The 19381-nt window shown below is 53.7% G+C and overlaps 1 protein-coding gene across 1 annotated transcript; it reads left to right on the top strand.

The window, feature by feature from the left end:
* Positions 1-789: 789 nt before the first annotated feature.
* On the top strand, positions 790-5353 carry NPPC (natriuretic peptide C). Its single transcript, XM_055287875.1, has 3 exons — positions 790-1026; positions 1468-1778; positions 4846-5353. Exons 1-2 carry the CDS (start codon positions 937-939, stop codon positions 1756-1758), a joined length of 381 nt encoding a protein of 126 aa, XP_055143850.1. The 5' UTR covers positions 790-936; the 3' UTR covers positions 1759-1778; positions 4846-5353.
* The last annotated feature ends 14028 nt before the right edge of the window (positions 5354-19381 follow it).

Here is a 19381-nt window from a genome sequence, read left to right as displayed (position 1 = left end):
GCTGAACGTGAACCTAGAGGCATAACTGGCTAGCACACAATGCCGCCGAGCACACGCATGAGCATGAATATCTTGGTTCCGCGCTCGCAGTCCCCTCGTTCCCGCCTTGCGCTCAAACTCTCAGGCTGGCGACACGCCTGCACTCTCCACTATGGAAGACTTGCGCTCCCCCCTGCGGCCCAGGCGAACCCCGCTCTCCCTGCGCCTCCCACCCCAGTCCTCCAACCCCATCTTCTGCCTCCCCAACCTAACGACGTCGCTGTGGTCTGCGCTCCCGCCCTGACCAGCAGGTGAGAGGCGGAGGTGCAATGCCATCCCGCGGCTGTCAGGTGCCCAGGGAAGAGTTTGGCGACCAGCAGGGCTGCGTGGATTTCGGGCAGCGCCAACTTTCCGCCTGTATGACTTTGGGCAAGTGACTTCATTCCTCTGAGCCTGTCTTTGCACCTGCAAAGAGGGCTACGTATCCCTTCCAGGTAGAGTGAGTGTGGTGAGGACCCAGCGGGTGCACAGGGCACCAGGCGCACCGATGCTCGGCAGGCCAGGGCGCGCGCTCGCTACAAATGGAGTTCCCCCGTGCGCGCAGCTCTGCAGCTCCAAGTGCAGCCCGGAGCGAGCCCGCCGAGCCGCGGGATCCCTCCGGGGTGGGATAAGGGAGGGGAGCCCCCGCGGCCCCCTCCCGGCCCTCGGCGCGGCCGCGTGCGTGGTATCATTGGCCCAGGCGGCCGGTGGGCGGGAGGATGACATCAGCGGCAGGTTGGATTATAAAGGCGCGAGCAGAGTCACGGGCTCAGAGCGCACCCAGCCGGCGCCGCGCAGCACTGGGACCCTGCTCGCCCTGCAGCCCAGCCAGCCTGCTCCGCATCCTCCAGCTGGTCTGCCCGCCGACCTGCGCGCCCTCGCTGAGGCCTGTCTGCGCCCCTCGACCCCAGCAGCACCATGCATCTCTCCCAGCTGCTGGCCTGCGCCCTGCTGCTCACGCTGCTCTCACTCCGGCCCTCCGAAGCCAAGCCCGGGGCGCCGCCGAAGGTGGGTGCTGTCGTGGGGACGCCAAGCCTGGGAGGCGTGGGAGGCTGGGGGCTTGGAGAATGCGGCGCGCAGGACCCAGGAGAGAGGGAAGGCAGGCGGCTCTCTCCTCCGAGATGCGCGTGGGCGAGAGCCGGGGAGCCTCGAAGCGCGGACTCGGGGGTCCACTTCCCCAGCCTCCGGAGAACGTCGGCCCATGCGCAGCCCCCTGCCCCAGTGTGGCCTGCCCGGCGAGCAGCAAAGGGAGGGCAGGGGGCTTCCGGAAGGAGCAGCGAAGGCGGCCGCGTGGCAGGTGGATGCGGGGCCAAGCTGGCCGGCATCGGTGGGGGCGGCTCTGGGCTTCGGAGGGACACCCCGCGACGGCGGGCGCGTGGGGCTGGAGCATCAGAGTCCCCCGTGCTGCAGCCGCGTGTCCCTTCACCTGCCCGTTCTTTCCTCGGACAGGTCCCGCGAACCCCGCCGGGAGAGGAGCTGGCCGAGCCGCAGGCTGCGGGCGGCGGTCAGAAGAAGGGCGACAAGGCTCCCGGGGGCGGGGGCGCCAACCTCAAGGGCGACCGGTCGCGACTGCTCCGGGACCTGCGCGTGGACACCAAGTCGCGGGCAGCGTGGGCCCGCCTTCTGCAAGAGCACCCCAACGCGCGCAAATACAAAGGAGCCAACAAGAAGGGCTTGTCCAAGGGCTGCTTCGGCCTCAAGCTGGACCGAATCGGCTCCATGAGCGGCCTGGGATGTTAGTGCGGCGCCCCCTGGCGGCGGTGAGTACTGCCCACCCGGCGCCCAGCCCCAGCCCGGCCCGGGACCGCCCGCCGCCCAGCCGTCCTTCGGAGGCGCGCGAGCTGGCTTTGCTCAAGTTGTGCTAGGCGTTTGCCAGCCGCCCCCTTTATTATCCCACTTTACAGACAAAGAATGCGAAGGATAAAGTGATCGGGGAACTTTGGCAAGGTCAGAAACGGCTCAGCCTGGTTGAACCCACCTGGCTTCTTCTGGAGAAGCAGAAACAGGCTTGGTGGTGTCTCACCCACCCCTGAACCGTAGCTGAACTAGCAGCACTGGCCCCGATTGGCCAACTGGTGGGGGGATTGAGAGGAGATCATGGGTTTGTGGGAGCAGAGAAGGAAGTTTACACCCACAAGTCCAGGGGACATTGATCATCTGCTGGCCACCATGCCCCCTGTAGTGAGAGTAGCCCTCTGTTGGCACTGTCAGGGCGCCCTTCTGCCTGGGACACTCCGATTCCTGTCCCTTCTCTAAACCCAGGCAGTGGGCAAACTGGTCTGTCCAGGGTCCTGAGGCAGCTGCAGCCCGGTGGCTTCAGGGGTGAATCTCAGTGCTTGTGGCACTATTTCAGGGAATAGGAAAGACACAAAAGTAAATATTTTTTGCCCCAACCTCGAACTCAACACGTCCGAGTCCCTCACCAACCCTGTCCCGACCCAACCGGTGCTCTGGGCTCCGTTTCTGGTGTGGAGTGTCACCCCACCCTAGGGCTGGAAACCTCTGCCCTACTGCCACCTCCTGCTGGGTGCCGCATGGTGGTAATTTACTGCTGCAGAGAGCCTCACCTCTCCTCTTTCCCTCCTCTCCATTCCTGCCGCCTGCCCGTGCCCACTGAATAACATCCCAGCCTCTGACATTGACAGTCATGTGCTTTACGATCAGGCTCACCCGGCTTTCTCGCTTTCTTGCCTCCAGCTCAGCAGCTGCCACTGCCTGTCCCACACCTTGACTGTCCCATCCCAGGCCACAGGCAAGCTGCTGTCTCCTCTCCAGAAACCCTTGTCAGTGTCAATCTTCCCCTGGAGGGAAACAAGAGCGCCTGTCCAGCACACTGTCTCTTTTTTACAGTACAGAACACTTTTTCACAGTTTGTGAACTCATTCACCTCTCCATATTGAACAGCTTAAGGGCGAAGTGCTGGCCTAAGGCGCTCTAGGACCCACTGCACCCCGAACAGACTCTTAGAAATATTTGTCAATGACCAGAGAAACCAGCACACCCTAGCCCATGGCCACTCCCACCTGCCCGAGGTTTTAACCAGTGCCCTTCCTCTCTTTGCAGCCAGACCTCACTCGGCTGTGGGCTTCTCCCTAGTTCTGCAAAGGCTGTAGTTCTGTGATCTTGACTCTCCCCTGCACAGGGAGAAGAATGATTCTGACACTTGGGGACCAGCCTTCAGTAGCTACCCTTGGAATGCCTTTGCTCTCTTCTCTCCTGTCTAAACAACAAAGAGACGGAGTCTGAGGCCACAGATTTTCAGTTTGATTTAAGCATCAAGTTCAAACTTTAGAACCTGAGCAAATGTTAGTGACTCTCCATTGGTTCGTACCTGGAATACGCATCCCCATAGGGGCCTTGTTCTTGGGCCTGGCTGTCTGTGGTCACCAAGTGATGGCCAAACGGGTGGTGAAAGATGCTGTGCAGGAGGAATTCACATTGCTAAGAATTCTCGACCCCTTTGATCAGGGGGGTACATTAATCTCCTACCAGCTCTCTTAGCATAGATGAACACTTACCGTCAACACCCTCAACGCCGGCTTACTCCCAACATTAGCTGTTTTATTATTATTTGGGAAGGGCGGTGTGGATTTATTATTTGGGTTTAAATGAAAAATAAAAACCCCACCCTCACTGCCCCCGATTCCCAGTGAGAGAGCAGAACATCGTTCCTGCTGGTGATGCTCAGGGTATATCACTGGGCATAAAGAGAAAGACAGCTTAGATTTTTCACATTAATGAAAACTCTTTGAGGTTGTGGACGTTTCTCCACGCAGGGGGTGACCTGGGCTCTAAGCCACCGTAATGATGGTGGCTGATGGTTCTAGATGTTGACTGTAAAATGCTAATGACAGAGACTGGGTGTGGGTGAAACCTGAATGAACACTTTGCCCCTGGGGCCCAGCAACATCACAGACAGCTGTCATCTGTGTAAACTCATGGCAGAGCCAGAGAAGGGAGTGGGGGAGGGTTCATCAAGCCATTCTGGCCCAGGTCCCCTCTGTGCATGCTGTCCTTTGGGAGGGCACTGAACGCCCCAGAAGGCCACCTTCCTTGGGCCCCGGGGCACCCACACACCCATTAGCAGGGAGTTTACGCCGACAACGCTCAACCCAGAGCCCATGACTGTGCATTTCCCCAAGGCTGGTGTGAGACACCGTTTCCTCTGCTCCTGAAGGAGACCTGGACCCAGACCCTTTCCTCTGCACAACCAGCTAGGGAAGAAGGTGCTGTTTACTGGGTGGTGGCTGTGACCCAGACACTGCCGATGCCCAATCCGAGGCTCCCTGTTGAATCTGAAAGCCAGCCCTAGGAGATGGCTATTATCCTATTTTATGGGCGAACACTCCCAGCTATCCAGGGTCATCCAGGGAGTCAACATCAGAGTAGAGATTTGAGCCCAGGATTCCTGATCCTGAGACATCTCTCTTCTCCTTCCATCCACGGTCACTCAGACACACGAACCCTGGGCAAGCACTGAGGGTTTGCATTGTAGCAAAAAAGGGATGGGGATTTTCCATTCTCTTTCTCTCACTGCGTCTCCCTGAGTGCCAAGGGCAAGGCCTGTGGTTAGACTGGGGGAAGGAGGGCTGCAGACACTCTGGTTCCACCTGTACTGGGGCAGCAAAGCAGAAGGGGCCTAGGGAGTGCGCAGTGGGAGGCCCCTCCCCTCTGCAGGAAGGCCTGGTGGGGCGGGTGGTGGAGGTGGGGGGACATTCCTCAAGCTGCTGGAGGAAGGGGAGGAAAGGTTCTAGAACCACCCTGCCTGCTAGGATTTCTTAGCTAAGGGGCGAGAACTGAGCGTCCCGTGTTCACTCTGTGTTTCAGGATTGGGAACTGGCTCCGTTGTGCTGAGGTCATCTTTGGTCATCAGCCTCCAGCATCTGGAAACACCTCCAACGCAATGTGGCTTTTACATTTCTTTCTTTCTTTCTTTCTTTTTCCTGGTACTGGGAATACACAACACCAGCTGTTTTATTATTATTTGGGGAGGGGGTTGTGATTTTATTATTTGTTTTTTTAAATGAAAAATAAAAAGTTATATATTATATATATATTATATACATGAAACACACACACCTACACCGACTTGATGACAAGGGACAGTTTTTAAGAGACTGACAGAACCAGCTGTAAAACATTGCTGTTTGTAAATTCATGTCATGCATAAATGTATTTATGTTGTAAAGCTATTTATATTGTTTATAAAGAGATATTTATAAAAATTTTATTTATGTAACTAAATGAAAGAAGTCAATCATTGTAATGTTTTTGTCCTAACTAGTTGAAAAAATGTAAAAAAAAAAAAAAAGTCATTCCATGAATATCTTGAAAACTGTCTTTATTTACTTGTTGCCTGTATTTTTTAGGACTTAGGCTGAGGCAGAGGGAGAATGTGAAGAAAAGGCATTGCCTCCAAATAGATCTGACAGTCAGATTCCCAATTCTGGATTTATCTGTGTCAGAATCCCCTGGAGGGCTTGCTAAAAATACAGATTCCTGCCTCCTCCACCGTCTGATCTACCGAATCTGATAGGACGGGCTGTGTAAGTTTTGTCCCAAGTGATTCTGACCAGCTCAGCCAAGTCAGGAAGCTCTGCTCAAACACCTGACTGCTAGGAAGTCAGATGTTATGAATTAAATTAATAACGGCCGGGCGTGGTGGCTCACACCTGTAATCCCAGCACTTTTGGAGGCCAAGGTGGGTGGATCATCTGAGATCAGGAGTTCAAGACCAGCCTGGCCAATACGGTGAAACCCCATCTCTACTAAAATTACAAAAATTGCCGGGTGTGGTGGCAGGTGCATGTAATCCCAGCTACTCGGGAGGCTGAGGCAGGAGAATCGCTTGAATCTGGGAGGCAGAGGTTGCAGTGAGCCGAGATCACAGACTGCACCCCAATCCTAGGCAACAGAGCGAGACTCCGTCTCAAAAAAAAAATTAATTTTGAATTCAGCTGACTTAGGGTCCTGTAAATTCTACTCCATCTTCTGCTGTTAGTGGAAGAAATAGCTGCTAACTCCCTCTCTGTTTGGGGGAGATTTAGAACGCTTCTGTGTATCTTGCAGAATTGGCCAGGTCACCTTCGAATCTCAGCAACTCTGTTTTCTAGATTTGCTCACAAAGCCTAGGATGGGTAGTTTCTGCCTCATAATGAATGCCATGGTCAGCTGGGAGCCGAGACCTCAGAGAGAAGGAAAAGGCGTTATCAAATTTCATATCTGTAGTGTGCTGCGCTTTGTGGGAGGGTTGTGGGTTTCTTTTCACTTGAAGCCACTAACAATTACATTTCCTATGCCCCATGGAGCTATGAGTGTGGAATTACGAATATAATTTAGAATTTATGAGTATAATTTAGATTAGAATCTCTTCTCCTAAAACCAGCAGGAACTTTGAAATGATTCCGAGGTACTCTCACTACATGCTTGGTTGGATGACAGCCCTGTGCAGCCTTCCCTGTCATCTGTCTCCTGTTAGGGGAAGGTGGGGACATACCCTCTTGGGCCAGTAACATCAGTGGATTGGGGGCACCCTGCTCAGGGGAATTGGGAGCAGTGTTGTCCTGTGCTCATGGGTCCGCAGGCACCGAGAGGAGTTCCAGAGGAAAACTGTCACTGGGGAGGTAGCCAGTGGCACCTGGTCTTTCTGTGGGTGTTTGAGCCCAGGGACCTTTGTTCCAGGTAGCCCTCCAGCAGCAACCTCTCAAGTGTGTGAGTAGCCAACACAGTGACATTGCCCAGGTGAGAAATCCCCTTTTAGACATGTTCCTGGCTGGGCACGGTGGCCACACCTGTAATCCCAACAGTTTGGGAGGCGGAGGCGGGCAGATCACTTGAGCCCAGGAGTTCGAGACCAGCCAGGGCAACTTAGCAAGACCCCCATCTTTACAAAAAATAAAAAAAATAGCTGGGCACGGTGGTGCCCACCTCTAGTCCCAGCTACTCAGGGGAAGGCTGAGGTAGGAGGATTGCTTGTGCCCCAGAGGTCAAGGCTGCTGTGAGCTGTGATCACCCCTTTACACTCCAACCTAGGCAACAGATTGAGACTGTCACACACACACACACACACACACGAAAGAAGACATGTTCCAGCTTCTACAACTTCCCTCAAAAGTTCTCTCAACTTCCACAGGTGCCCCAGAGGACATTTCCAGTCCCCCTTCCTTGGGGACACCAGTGGAAGCCACCCAGAGCATGGCTACCGTCCTCTGTCCCACTCCCACCTCCGTGGCTGGAAGATCATGGGCCAGCAACCCTGACACTGAGGACTCCAGCACCCGAGCCTCACCAGTGAGTGCCCCAGCTCCTTGTGCTGTCTGCAGACCCCTTACAGACCAGGGAGGGAGCAGGGGGTGGCAGAAGGTGACACTGCCAGCTTTGCTGGTGGCAAAGCAGGCACGTCTTCCCGAGGCCCAGAGGCAGAAGGGATGGCAAATTCTGGGATCTAGGGAACCCCCACTAGAAGCTAAAGGGTTTTCCCTGTGGACAGTGCCTGGGCTGCCAGTATTCTGGGCCAATACGGCCTCTCGGGCCCAAGCTACACATGCTGTCCTCCTGAGTGCTCTTGTCCCGCGTATTTGCCTGCAAACAAAAAGCACGGCCCTCCTCTGTCCAGGCCAGCCCATCCGCCTGTTGCTTTAGGACACAGCCACACAGCCAGTCCTCCCTTTACATCCAGACCTGAAGTCCTGCAACTGCTTCCTCAGCAGCGACTGGAATATGTTGTCCCAGCCAGGCATTTCCGCAGGAAAGCCCAGAAGGATTGGCAAATATTCAATAACTAACAGGAAGTGCTTTGACACCTCCAGAGATGGCCCAGGTACGGTTACCTGAGAGCTTCCAGCCTTGGGCATCTGTCCTGGCCTCCTTCCTCTCGGGGAGCCTTGACTCTCCAAGCTGCCTGGAGCACCTGTGACTTCTCTCCCACCTGAGGTGACAACAGCCAGGGCCAGCTTGGAGGAACAGCACCCAGGCAGGGCTCACTGGAGTCCCGGTCCTCTCAAAACGGGCATCTCTGCAGTGCGGGAAGACTCATCTTAATCGCCTCTTGGCCTTTTAGCCAAGATCAATTGTAGAAGAGTCCCTGGGAAACGCCACGGGGCTGGGCAGGCCAGAGCACAGCAGAGGCAAAGAGAGTTTTGGGGGCTGGAGGGCCTCGTTCGCTTTCCAGCAGCGCAGCCATTGGGGGAATCAGGGGTCCCATGAAGAGAAGTCGCCCGGCCTGCTTGGTCCCTGGTGCCACAGCTGTTGACATGTGGAAACCCTGGCCCAGCAGTGCTAGGCCCAGGAAGCCTACCTTGGGCCCCCACACACGCCTGGAGGAAAGGCCCAGTCTGTCAAGCCCATCTGAGGACATCACGTTGAGAGGCAGTGCCCATGGGGCAGAGGTGGTGCACCTGCCATGGAGGCGGTGTGGGCCCTGGCGAGGTGGGGCGGTATCACCAGGCCTACAGCAAGTGGTTTGGAAGCCTGCCTTCCCCACCAAACAAGCAAGAGGGCCTCCCCGACAGTCACGACCTGCAAGGGTGGTGGGAGATAGGGCTCTGCATGGGTGGGGCGCCCTGGGGGTGATCAGAGAAGCCTCAATATCCAGACCCTGTCGGTGCCTTAGGAAGCGCCCTTAGCCCAGTCAGGAGAGTGGTAGGGGGAGGCTGAGCAGCCCCAACCCTCAGTTGTGGGGGGTAAGTGGGGAGGAAGCATCAGTGGGGGGCCCATCAGAAATGGGATTTGAGGCCCGGCATGGTGGCTTATGCCTGTAATCCCAGCACGTTGGGAGGCTGAGGTAGGCGGATCACTTGAGGTCAGGAGTTCAAGACCAGCCTGGGCAACAGGGCAAAACCCCATCTCTACAAAACATACAAAAATTAGTTGGACAGGGTGGTGCCCACCTGTAGTCCCAGGTACTTGGGAGGCTGAGGTGGGAAGATCACCTGAGCCCAGATTGCACCACTGCACTCCAGCCTGAGTGACAGTGAAACCTTGCCTCAAAAAAAAAAAAACGAGATTTAACTCCGATGGTTCACATGAAGAGCTTTAAGGAAGCGACAATTTCCAGAATCGGGGGCAGCTGAGAGGGAGGTGCCCAATGGGAAGCCAGTTTCTTCCCTGGGGCCGAAAGGAGGGAGCTGTCCTCAGAGCTGAGCTGGTTGGGGTGTGCCACGGGGCAGGAGCTCCTGCAGGGATGTGGAATGAGAAAGCCCTCGGCTTCTTTCTCCCCTCCCTTCCAGCCTCCTGCTGGTGTGTCCAATTGGCTAGAAGCCAAGCAGCAAGTGGGAGGGGCCAGGGCAGGGCTGCGACCCACCAGCACAGGAGCGCCTTGGTTGAAGTGTTGGCCAGCAACTCCCTCTCACAGGGATGAGGCCAGGCAGCAGGGCAGGGGCGGACACCACCTCTCTAGAGGCAATTTCTTATCTTGGTTGCAGAAGACAAAAGTGACCACATCAGAAGTGTGGGCGCAGCGTGACTAGCAGGCCTGATCCTGGGAGTGATCTCACATTTATAGCTGTAATGGGCTTGCCTGGTGGATCGCTGGTCTTCCCTCCCTGCCCCAGAGAGTGCCAGTTGACAGTGTCCCCTCCCTGATGGCAGAGTGTCTGATGTTCTCTATCTGATCCTAGTCCAGGCCCTGGACAGAGGCCATTTGTTGTCCAGTGAAGGGACAGCAGCAGAAATGTTTCCTGGCAAGCTGTGGTCAGTTCCTCTCCAGGGCAAACCAGCCCTAGAGCAGCCCGCCTCACCCCCAGCATCCCCACTGTCTACTCTGTCCTGTTCGAGAATTTCAGTTTGTTTTTCACACCTGCACGGCTCCACTCCCTCCCGTCACTTGGTCTTCCCATCAGTGGGTCTGTGGACATAGCACGGGCTTTCTTCCCGGACACTAAAGGGCCCAGTGCTGGTGTGAATTCTGGGTGCAAGCAAAGAGAGTCAAGGTGAGCAAGCTGTGGCAGTGGCTTCTGGGCTCAGATGGAGTGGACACCTCTGGACAAGCCATTCGCCGTGGGGGAGGGCTGCCCTCCTTCACACGAGCCACAGCAACAGTGGTGCTCAGCACCTGGATACAAGGCGCCCAGCCGGCAAAACGTGGGTATAGATTTATGTCTACATTAAACATAAGCACATCAGTATTATTATTATTGTTATTTTGAGATACATTTTCACTCTTGTCACCCAGGCTGGAGTGCAGTGGTGCGATCTTGGCTCACTGCAACCTCTACCTCCCAGGTTCAAGTGATTCTTCTGTCTCACCTACCCAAGTAGCTGGGATTACAGGCGCCTGCCACCACGCCTGGCTAATTTTCATATTTTTAGTAGAGATGGGGTTTCACCATGTTGGCCAGGCTGGTCTCCAACTCCTGACCTCAGGTGATCTGCCCGCCTAGGCCTTCCAGAGTGCTGGGATTACAGGCGTGAGCCACTGCACCCAGCCCACGTCTGTATCATAAAATTACACATGCACATATCCATATCTGCATGATCTCTGTCTATGCTTGTACTTTCTTCCCAGGCCCGGGGATTGTCTTGCAGACACCCCCGCAATGCAGACATGCCCCACACCCATGAACCCACATTATTTGCAATGAAGAGGTAATTCACACACACAATGTTCATAGCAGCATTATTCATACATAATTAAAAAGTAGAAACAACCCAAATGTCCATCACCTGGTGAATAAATAAAATATGGCATCTCCACGCAGTAGAATATTTGACAATAAAAAGAAATGAAGTACTGAGTCACGCCATAACATAAATGAACCTTAAAAACATCATGTGGGCTGGGCACAGTTGTTCATGCCTGAACTCCAACACTTTGGGAGGCAAAGGTGGGAGGACTTCTTGAGCCCAGGGGTTTGAGACCAGCCTAGACAATACAGCGAGACCCCATCTCTACAAAAATTTTAAAAAATTAGCCAAGCATGGTGGTGCATGCCTGTAGTCCCAGTTAGGATACTGAGGCAGGAGGGTCGCTTGAGCCCAGGAGGTCGAGGCTGCAGGAAGCCGTGATCACATCACTGCACTCCAGCCTGGGTGGCAGAGCAAGACCCTGTCTAAGAAAAAATAAAATGGAAAGAAAAGAAAAGAAGCTGGGCACGGTGGCTCACGCCTGTAATCCCTGCACTTTGGGAGGCTGAGGCGGGCAGATCACAAGGTCAGGAGATCAAGACCATCCGGGCTAACATGGTGAAACCCCGCCTCTATGAAAAATACAAAAAATTAGTCGGGCATGGTGGCGGTGCCTGTAGTCCCAGCTACTTGGGAGGCTGAGGCAGGAGAATGGTGTGAACCCAGGAGGCGGAGCTTGCAGTGAACAAAGATAGCACCACTGCACTCCAGCCTGGGCGACAGAGTGAGACTGTCTCCAAAAAAAAAAAAAAAAAAAAAAAAAAAAAACCTACAACATTGAATTGTACACTTTCAATGGGTGAAGTGTACGGTGTGTGAACTATATCAAAATAAAGCTGTGATTAAAAAAAAAAAGTTACTTCAAAATGGAAGAAAGGCTCTTAGAATAAAGACTCCCGCACTCAGAGCCCCGCCCTGTGTGTGAGTCTAGACGTTTCCAGGAGCGATGTTCCCTAAGCTGCACACAGGGGAGCGGGACGACACCAAGGTGTCAGGTGGCCAGGTCATTCCTGCCACCACTCCTGCTTCTGCGGGAACTTGGCCAAGTGAAACCTCAGCTTCTGTAAACTGGAAGCAATCATAGTACTACCTCGTGGGGGCTGCTACAAGGATGGCATGAGATGACCCGTGTCCTCACTCTAAGCCTGACAGGTAGAGAGCTGTGGTCACTATGAGACCAGGTCATGCACCTCTGCCACCCAAGTGCCTGGGTTTCCCAAACTGCGAGCAAAATCTCAGTCCCATGAACAGCGATTCCCAAATCACCACAGCCTGGAGGACCGTGCCACCTCCTCACAGTCACCTCCATGGCTTCAGGGAAATGCCAGAGGCACCTCACCTGTGAACAGGACAAGCCCATTTGCTTTCTTCCCTTTTCCTTCAGGTTGATAGTCCACGGCTCACAGCCCTCAGAGACGACCCTGGACCCTGCATGCTGGCAATTCCCCCCAGGGACGCTGCCCTGCACTGGGTCCTCCTGAGCCCCGGTGAGAGGTGACAGCGTGCTGGCAGTCCTCACAGCCCTCGCTCACTCTCGGCACCTCCTCTGCCTGGGCTCCCACTTTGGCGGCACTTGAGGAGCCCTTCAGCCCGCCGCTGCACTGTGGGAGCCCCTTTCTGGGCTGGCCAAGGTGGGAGCTGGCTCCCTCAGCTTGCAGGGAGTTGTGGAGGGAGAGACGCGAGCGGGAACCGGGGCTTCAAGCGGCGCTTGCGGGCCAGCTGGAGTTCCGGGTGGGCGTGGGCTTGGCGGGCCCTGCACTCAGAGCAGCCAGCCGGCCCTGCCGGCCGGGGCAATGAGGGACTTAGCACCCAGGCCAGCGGCTGCGGAGGATGTACTGGGTCCTCCAGCAGTGCCAGCCTACCAGCGCTGTGCTTGATTTCTCACCGGGCCTTAGCTGCCTTCCCGTGGGGCAGGGCTCGGGACCTGCAGCCCGCCATGCCTGAGCCTCCCACCCCCTCCATGGGCTCCTGTGCCGCCCAAACCTCCCCGCCAAGCGCCACCCCCTGCTCCACGGCACCCAGTCCCATCAACCACCCAAGGGCTGAGGAGTGCGAGCGCACGGCGCGGGACTGGCAGGCAGCTCCACCTGCAGCCCTGGTGCAGGATCCACTGGGTGAAGCCAGCTGGGCTCCTGAGTCTGGTGGAGATGTGGAGAACCTTTATGTCTAGCTCAGGGATTGTAAATACACCAATCAGCACCCTGTGTCTAGCTCAGGGTCTGTGAATGCACCAATCGACACTCTGTATCTAGCTGCTCTGGTGGGGCCTTGGAGAACCTTTATGTCTAGCTCAAGGATTGTAAATACACCAATAGGCACTCTGTGTCTAGCTCAAGGTTTGTAAACACACCAATCAGCACCCTGTGTCTAGCTCGAGGTTTGTGGATGCACCAATCGACACTCTATGTCTAGTTGCTCTGGTGGGCCTTGGGGAACCTTTGTGTCCATACTCTGTATCTAACTGATCTGATGGGGACGTGGAGAACCTTTATGTCTAGCTAAGGGATTGTAAACGCACCAATCAGCGCCCTGTCAAAACAGACCACTCGGCTCTACCAATCAGCAGGACGTGGGTAGGGCCAGATAAGAGAATAAAAGCAGGCTGCCCGAGCCAGCAGTGGCAACCCACTCGGGTCCCCTTCCACACTGTGGAAGCTTTTTTCTTTTGCTCTTTGCAATAAATCTTGCTACTGCTCATTCTTTGGGTCCACACTGCTTTTGTGAGCTATAATACTCACTGCGAAGGTCTGCAGCTTCACTCCTGAAGCCAGCGAACCCACGAGCCCACCAGGAGGAATGAACAACTCCAGACGCGCCGCCTTAAGAGCTGTAACACTCATGGCGAAGGTCTGCAGCTTCACTCCTGAGCCAGCAAGACCACGAACCCACCAGAAGGAAGAAACTCCGAACACATCCGAACATCAGAAGGAACAAACTCCAGACGTGCCACCTTAAGAGCTGTAACACTCACCGTGAGGGTCCACGGCTTCATTCTTGAAGTCAGTGAGACCAAGAACCCACCAATTCCGGACACACCGGGGTGCCCAGCTGTAGGGCTGCAGTGGGGGAGGATTCTGAGTCTCATGCTGTCTAAGTGGTACTGCTGGGCTGAATCTGTGGTCTTTGTATCACATGAGCTGTCGCATCGGCTACTGCCACCAGCTGCTGTGGCCTTCGAGCATGAAGTCAATACATGTGGGTGGGGAGGGGCAGAGGCGGAGGGGGGGCAGATGACCCCAGGCCACTCCCTCCTTCCTCTTCAAATGCTTACTTCTGTCTTTACAGTGTTCTCATTCCCCACCCAACACACCCCGCAAACTCTCCACCTCCACCAGCCAAGCAACACGGGTCCTTGTGCTTGTCAATGCCTACGAAGAGCTGTGAGCTCCCTGGTCCATAAAAGCGGTCCCATCTGGGCAGAGTCAAGATGCTCTGCTATACCCCAAAGGTGGTTGCAACTCCCTCAAGGGCAGGAATGGGGCCTTTCTTGTTTGGGTGTTCCCGACATCTAGCCCAGTTCCTGGAATGTCCCAGGTGCTCGCAGAAGTTTGCTGGAGGGCTGTTTGCAGAAGGGGCAGAGGACCACGTTCTGTTATCAGCAAGTAAAACCAACGTGGCTGGCCTGGGGACATTAGCTTCTGTCCCTTGATGGATGCTGGCCACCCTACCTTCCAAGACACTGCCCAGGAGAGGTCTTTTCTAAGGGAGGGGCTGGCACATGAAGAAGGAGAGACCACCCCCCCTCCCCCGCCAGGAAGCGCTCCTTCCCACACCGGCTTTCCTCCCCGCACATCTTCACATCGAAAAGCCACAGAAATGGCTGCTCAGCGCTGGGCGCGGTGGCTCACCCCTGCAACCCCAGCACTTTGGGAAGCTGAGGAAGGCGGATCACCTGAGATCAGGAGTTCGATACCAGCCTGGCCAACATGGCAAAACCCTATCTCTACTGAAAGTACAAAAATTAGCCATGCATTGTGGTGCATGTCTGTAATCCCAGCTACTAGGGAGGCTGAAGCAGGAGAATCATTTGAACCCGGGAGGCAGAGCTTGCAGTGAGCTGAGATTGTGCCACCGCACTTCAGCCTGGGTGACAGAGGGAGACTCTGTCTCAAAAAAAAAAGAAAAAAAAGCCACAGAAATGGCTGCTCAATTTCTGTCATTGTCATTATCAAAGTTTTAAGACTTCCTTTATGATCCTGCAAAGCCCCTTTCCCCTAGGGCGCCACATCCATCTGTCTTCTGGCAGCATTTCCCCTCTGTGGTCCCTTCCCGTAATGAGAAAGTCTCTCTGACCCTTAGGCCTGAAGACAAACATCTTAGAATACACGTGATTAGACAAACATCTCGGCCCCTCTGAGCCCCTCTTATCTGTCAGATGGGGATAATACCTAACTCAGAGGGCCGCGGGTGGGGATGGGGGACCGGATGCCGGATGCTGTGGAAAGGTCTTTGCTGTTGACACAGTGAATACTTAATAAGTGGCAAGACCAACGATAGGACGCACATGGCTTTGGGAGGCTAAGGCAGGAGGATCACTTGACGTCAGGGGTTCAAGCCCAGCCTGGCCAACATGGTGAAACCCTGTCTCTACTAAAAATTCAAAAATTAGCCAGGCATGGTGGTGCATGCCTGTAGTCTCAGCTACTTGGGAGGCTGAACCTGGGAGGTGGAGGTTGGAGTGAGCTGAGATCGCACCACTGCACTCCAACCTGGGTGGCAGAGCAAGACTCTGTCTTAAAAAAAAAAAAAAAAAAATAGTACTTGCATAACATGCGTGGGCTTCTCCAGCAAAGTATACTGGATACAGGGTGAATAGGAAGCTACGGTCTTTCCTAGGTGATCATCTTTTCAGTAATATATATCACCAAAAGAGAATTTTAAGGAGAATACGTGAAGCCACCCATATCTAGAGAGGTTGTAATTCACATAATGCAGACACGGATGCTGGCCACCCCACCCTCCACGCTTATCCTGGATCCAGCCACATCTTGCCCCTCCTCTGCTCCCACCCTGCTCCAGCCACCTCCATCTCATGCCTGGGCAACTGCAAGAGATGCCCGGGCGTGGAGGGGGAATCTCCCTGCTTCCAGTCCTACTCCCCTCTCTGCAAGCCTAAGGGATGATTCTCACCGCGGGGCCTTTGCACTTGATGTTCTCTCTGCCTGGACAGCCGTTTCCCTAGACATTCTCAGGATGCATTCACTTACTTTTTCATTCAGATCTCCGCTCCAAAGCCAATCCCCCAGTCAGGCCTTTTCCAATATCTTATCTGGAAAGCCTTCTCCCTGCTGCCCATGCCCTGGTACGCCCCACTCTGCTTTCTTTTCCTTCTGACATCATATTCTGTTCTTATTTGTTTATTGCTCATCTTTCCCACCAGGATGTAAATTCCATGGGGTGGAATTTTGTTTTGTTCACACCGCAAGTCCAGTGTCTAGACCCTAGAACACTTTTTTTTTTTTTGAGATGGAGTTTCGCTCTGTTGCCCAGGCTGTAGTGTAGTGGTGTACAATCTCAGTTCACTGCAAGCTTCGCCTCCCGGGCTCAAGTGATTCTCATGCCTCAGCCTCCCAAGTAGCTGGGATCACAGGTGCCCACCACCACATCCGGCTAATTTTTGTATTTTTAGTAGAGACAGGTTTCACCATGTTGGCCAGGGTGGTCTTGAACTCCTGACCTCAGGTGATCCGCCTGCCTCAGCCTCCCAAAGTGCTGGGATTACAGGTGTGAGCCACAGCACCTGACCCCTAGAACACTTTAAATGCTCAATAAATGTTTGTTGGCTGGGCATGGTGGCTCATGCCTATAATTCTAACACTTTGGGAGGCCGAGGTAGGCCAATTGCTTGAGCCCAGGATTTCAAGAGCAGCCTGGGCAACACAGGGAGAACTTGTCTCTACAAAAAAATTAAAAATTAGCTGGCCGTGGTGGTGCAGGCCTGTAGTTCCAGCTACTTGGGAGACTGAGGCAGGGGGAAAGGATCGTTTGAGCCCAGCAGGTCAAGGTTGCAGAGAGCCATGATCACACCACTGCAGTCCAGTCTAGGTGACAGAGCCCAGACTTTGTTCCCCACCCCGCCAAAAATTTCAGTGTTTGTCAAATGAATAAATCCTCATGTCTATGGCTGAGTTTTGGATAATGGCACAGTTACAATAAAGCAAAAACAAAAAACAAAACAAAAAAAAACCATGGAGTTTAATGGAAGTGTCTTTTAGGCAGTTCTAAAAAAGTCTAACCTGTACTTTTGATGGCTTATTGAATTAAAGCCCCCACAAAGCTCTGTGAGTGGGAAGAGCAGCCCAGGTATCTCAGGGGGGTCCTTGGCACACATGCCTGGGGGCTTCGCAAACCACTCAGAGAAACTGCTGAGGTCAGTGGTGTTCTCAGAAAACGGCGCTGGGGGCCATGAAGAAGAAAGTCAAATGCTCCAGGAAGTGGCAGGAAGCTAGATCACGCAGGTCATTCCTAGACCCCTGGGAAGCTTGAGGAGGCCCAAAGGCCACCTCCAAGGGAGCCTTCCCTGACTGGACCCCACTGTTCTGAAGGCACTTTCTAAGGCCATTGGGTGCTAATGCAGCACCCAAACCCTGTTGGAAGCAGGTATGGGAGGAGAGGCAAACAACTGCATCTATAATAAGTCTTTTTTTTTTTTTTTTTGAGACAGAGTCTCGCTCCATCACCAGGCTGGTAGCTCACTGCAACCTCCACCTCCTGGGTTCAAGCAATTCTCCTGACTCAGCCTCCTGAGTAGCTGGGACCACAGGTGTGCTACCACGCCCAGCTAATTTTTGTATTTTTAGTGGAGACAGAGTTTCACCACATTGGCCAGGATGGTCTTGATCTCTTGACCTCATGATCTGCCTGCCTCGACCTCCCATAGTATTGGGATTACAGGCGTGGCCACAGTGGAACCGTATTCTGCCTTTTATAGAACTTTTTTTTTTTTTTTTTTTTAGACAGGATCTCACTCTGTCGCCCAGACTGGAGTGCAGTGGCGCCATCTCAGCTCATTGAAGCCTCAACCCATCCTCCCACCGCAGCCTCCCGAGTAGCTGGGACTACAGGCACGTGACACCACACCCTGCTAATTTTTTTTTTTTTTTTTTTTGTAGAGACAGGGTTTCGCCATGTTGCCCAGGCTGGTCTCAAACTTCTGGGCTGAAGCGATGCACCCACCATGGCCTCCCAAAGTGCTAGGATTGCAGGCATGAGCCATCACACCTGGCCATATAGAATACAAACTTTTTTTTTTTTTTTTTGAGACGAAGTTTCCCTCTTATTGCTCAGGCTGGAGTGCAATGGTGCGATCTCAGCTCACTGCAACATCCACCTCCCAGGTTCAAGCAATTCTCTTGCCTCAGCCTCCCAAGGAGCTGGGACTACAGGCAACTGCCACCATGCCCGCCTAATTTTTTGTATTTTTAGTAGAGATTTCACCATGTTGGCCAGGCTGGTCTCAAACTCCTGGTCTCAGGGGATCCACCCGCCTCGGCCTCCCAAAGTGCTGGGATTACAGGCGTGAGCCACCATGCCCGGCCATATAGAATTCAGACTTTTAATAGAAGACTGTCTTTGTTTCTGACCCCAGTGCTTTTACATTTCTTTATGTTCTGAACAAAAGAAGTACCACCAAATGCGTTCCACCACCACCAGAAGACACTGGCTCTGCAGTTGGGCAAGGACTAACCACAGTGACGGTACAATTTGGTCCAAATATGGTGTTATTTAAGGTTAGCCAATAATTCTCAACATATCGTCCGTCATTCTTTACTTTTAAAGTCCGGTGAGGTCTGAATAGTATCTGTGGCCGACACTGAGAATCTAAAAGCTGGCAATTTTAAGGGGAAAACCACAGCCTCCTGGTGCCTTCTGGTGGTGAAGCAGTAGTACTGCATGAAATTACAAAGTGTTCAGTCAGTCGCTCCCAAACTAGAACACATTCAGATCTGTTAAAACACAACTTGCTGAACCTCACCCTCAGTTCTAATTTGGAAGGTCGGAGGTAGGGCCTGAGAGCTGGCATTTCTAACAAGTTTCCAGGTGCTGCTGCTGTTCCTAGGACTGCACTTGAGAATCACTGGTTTAGGTTACCTAGCCCAAACCTGCTTCTATCACAGTACTAGACTGCATGCTAGAACATTCTTTCCTTTCCTTTTTTTTTTTGAAATGGAGTCTCACTCTGTCACCCAGGCTGGAGTGCAGTGACACAATTTTGGCTCAATGCAACCTCCGCCTCCCCTGTTCAAGCGATTCTCGTGCCTCAGCCTCCGGAGTAGCTGGGATTACAGGTGCACACCACCACGATCCTCGGCTAATTTTTGTATTTTTAGTACAGACTGGGTTTCACCGTGTTGGCCACGCTGTTCTCAAACTCCTGACCTCAGGTGATCCGCCCTCCTCAGCCTCCCAATGTGCTGGGATTACAGGCATGAGCCACCACACCGGCTAGAAAATTAACTAAAACAAGCATTTTTCTACACTTGAACAGTGGTTTCTGGTAATTTTTTTGTTGGCTTTCAATCTTCCAAATGTTTGCAATGTGGTTATAAATTTTTTAAAAGCAAAGCAAAACACCCAAAGGACATGATTCTTGTTGGGGAACTGTTACCACGGGCCTGTCCAAGAGGCAGGCACAGACCACTGTTTGCAAAGATGGGCTGGGCCTTTGGATCGTGGGCCCCTCTTTGCCTTTGTAACAGCTTTCTGTCCAAGGCCCTGCTGTTCCAAAGACCACACCATG

Source organism: Symphalangus syndactylus, chromosome 8 (assembly GCF_028878055.3).
Source record: "Symphalangus syndactylus isolate Jambi chromosome 8, NHGRI_mSymSyn1-v2.1_pri, whole genome shotgun sequence".
NCBI classification, from domain to species: domain Eukaryota; kingdom Metazoa; phylum Chordata; class Mammalia; order Primates; family Hylobatidae; genus Symphalangus; species Symphalangus syndactylus.
The sequence above is the reverse complement of the archived record's forward strand: the minus strand, read 5'-3'. Positions and strand labels throughout refer to the sequence as shown.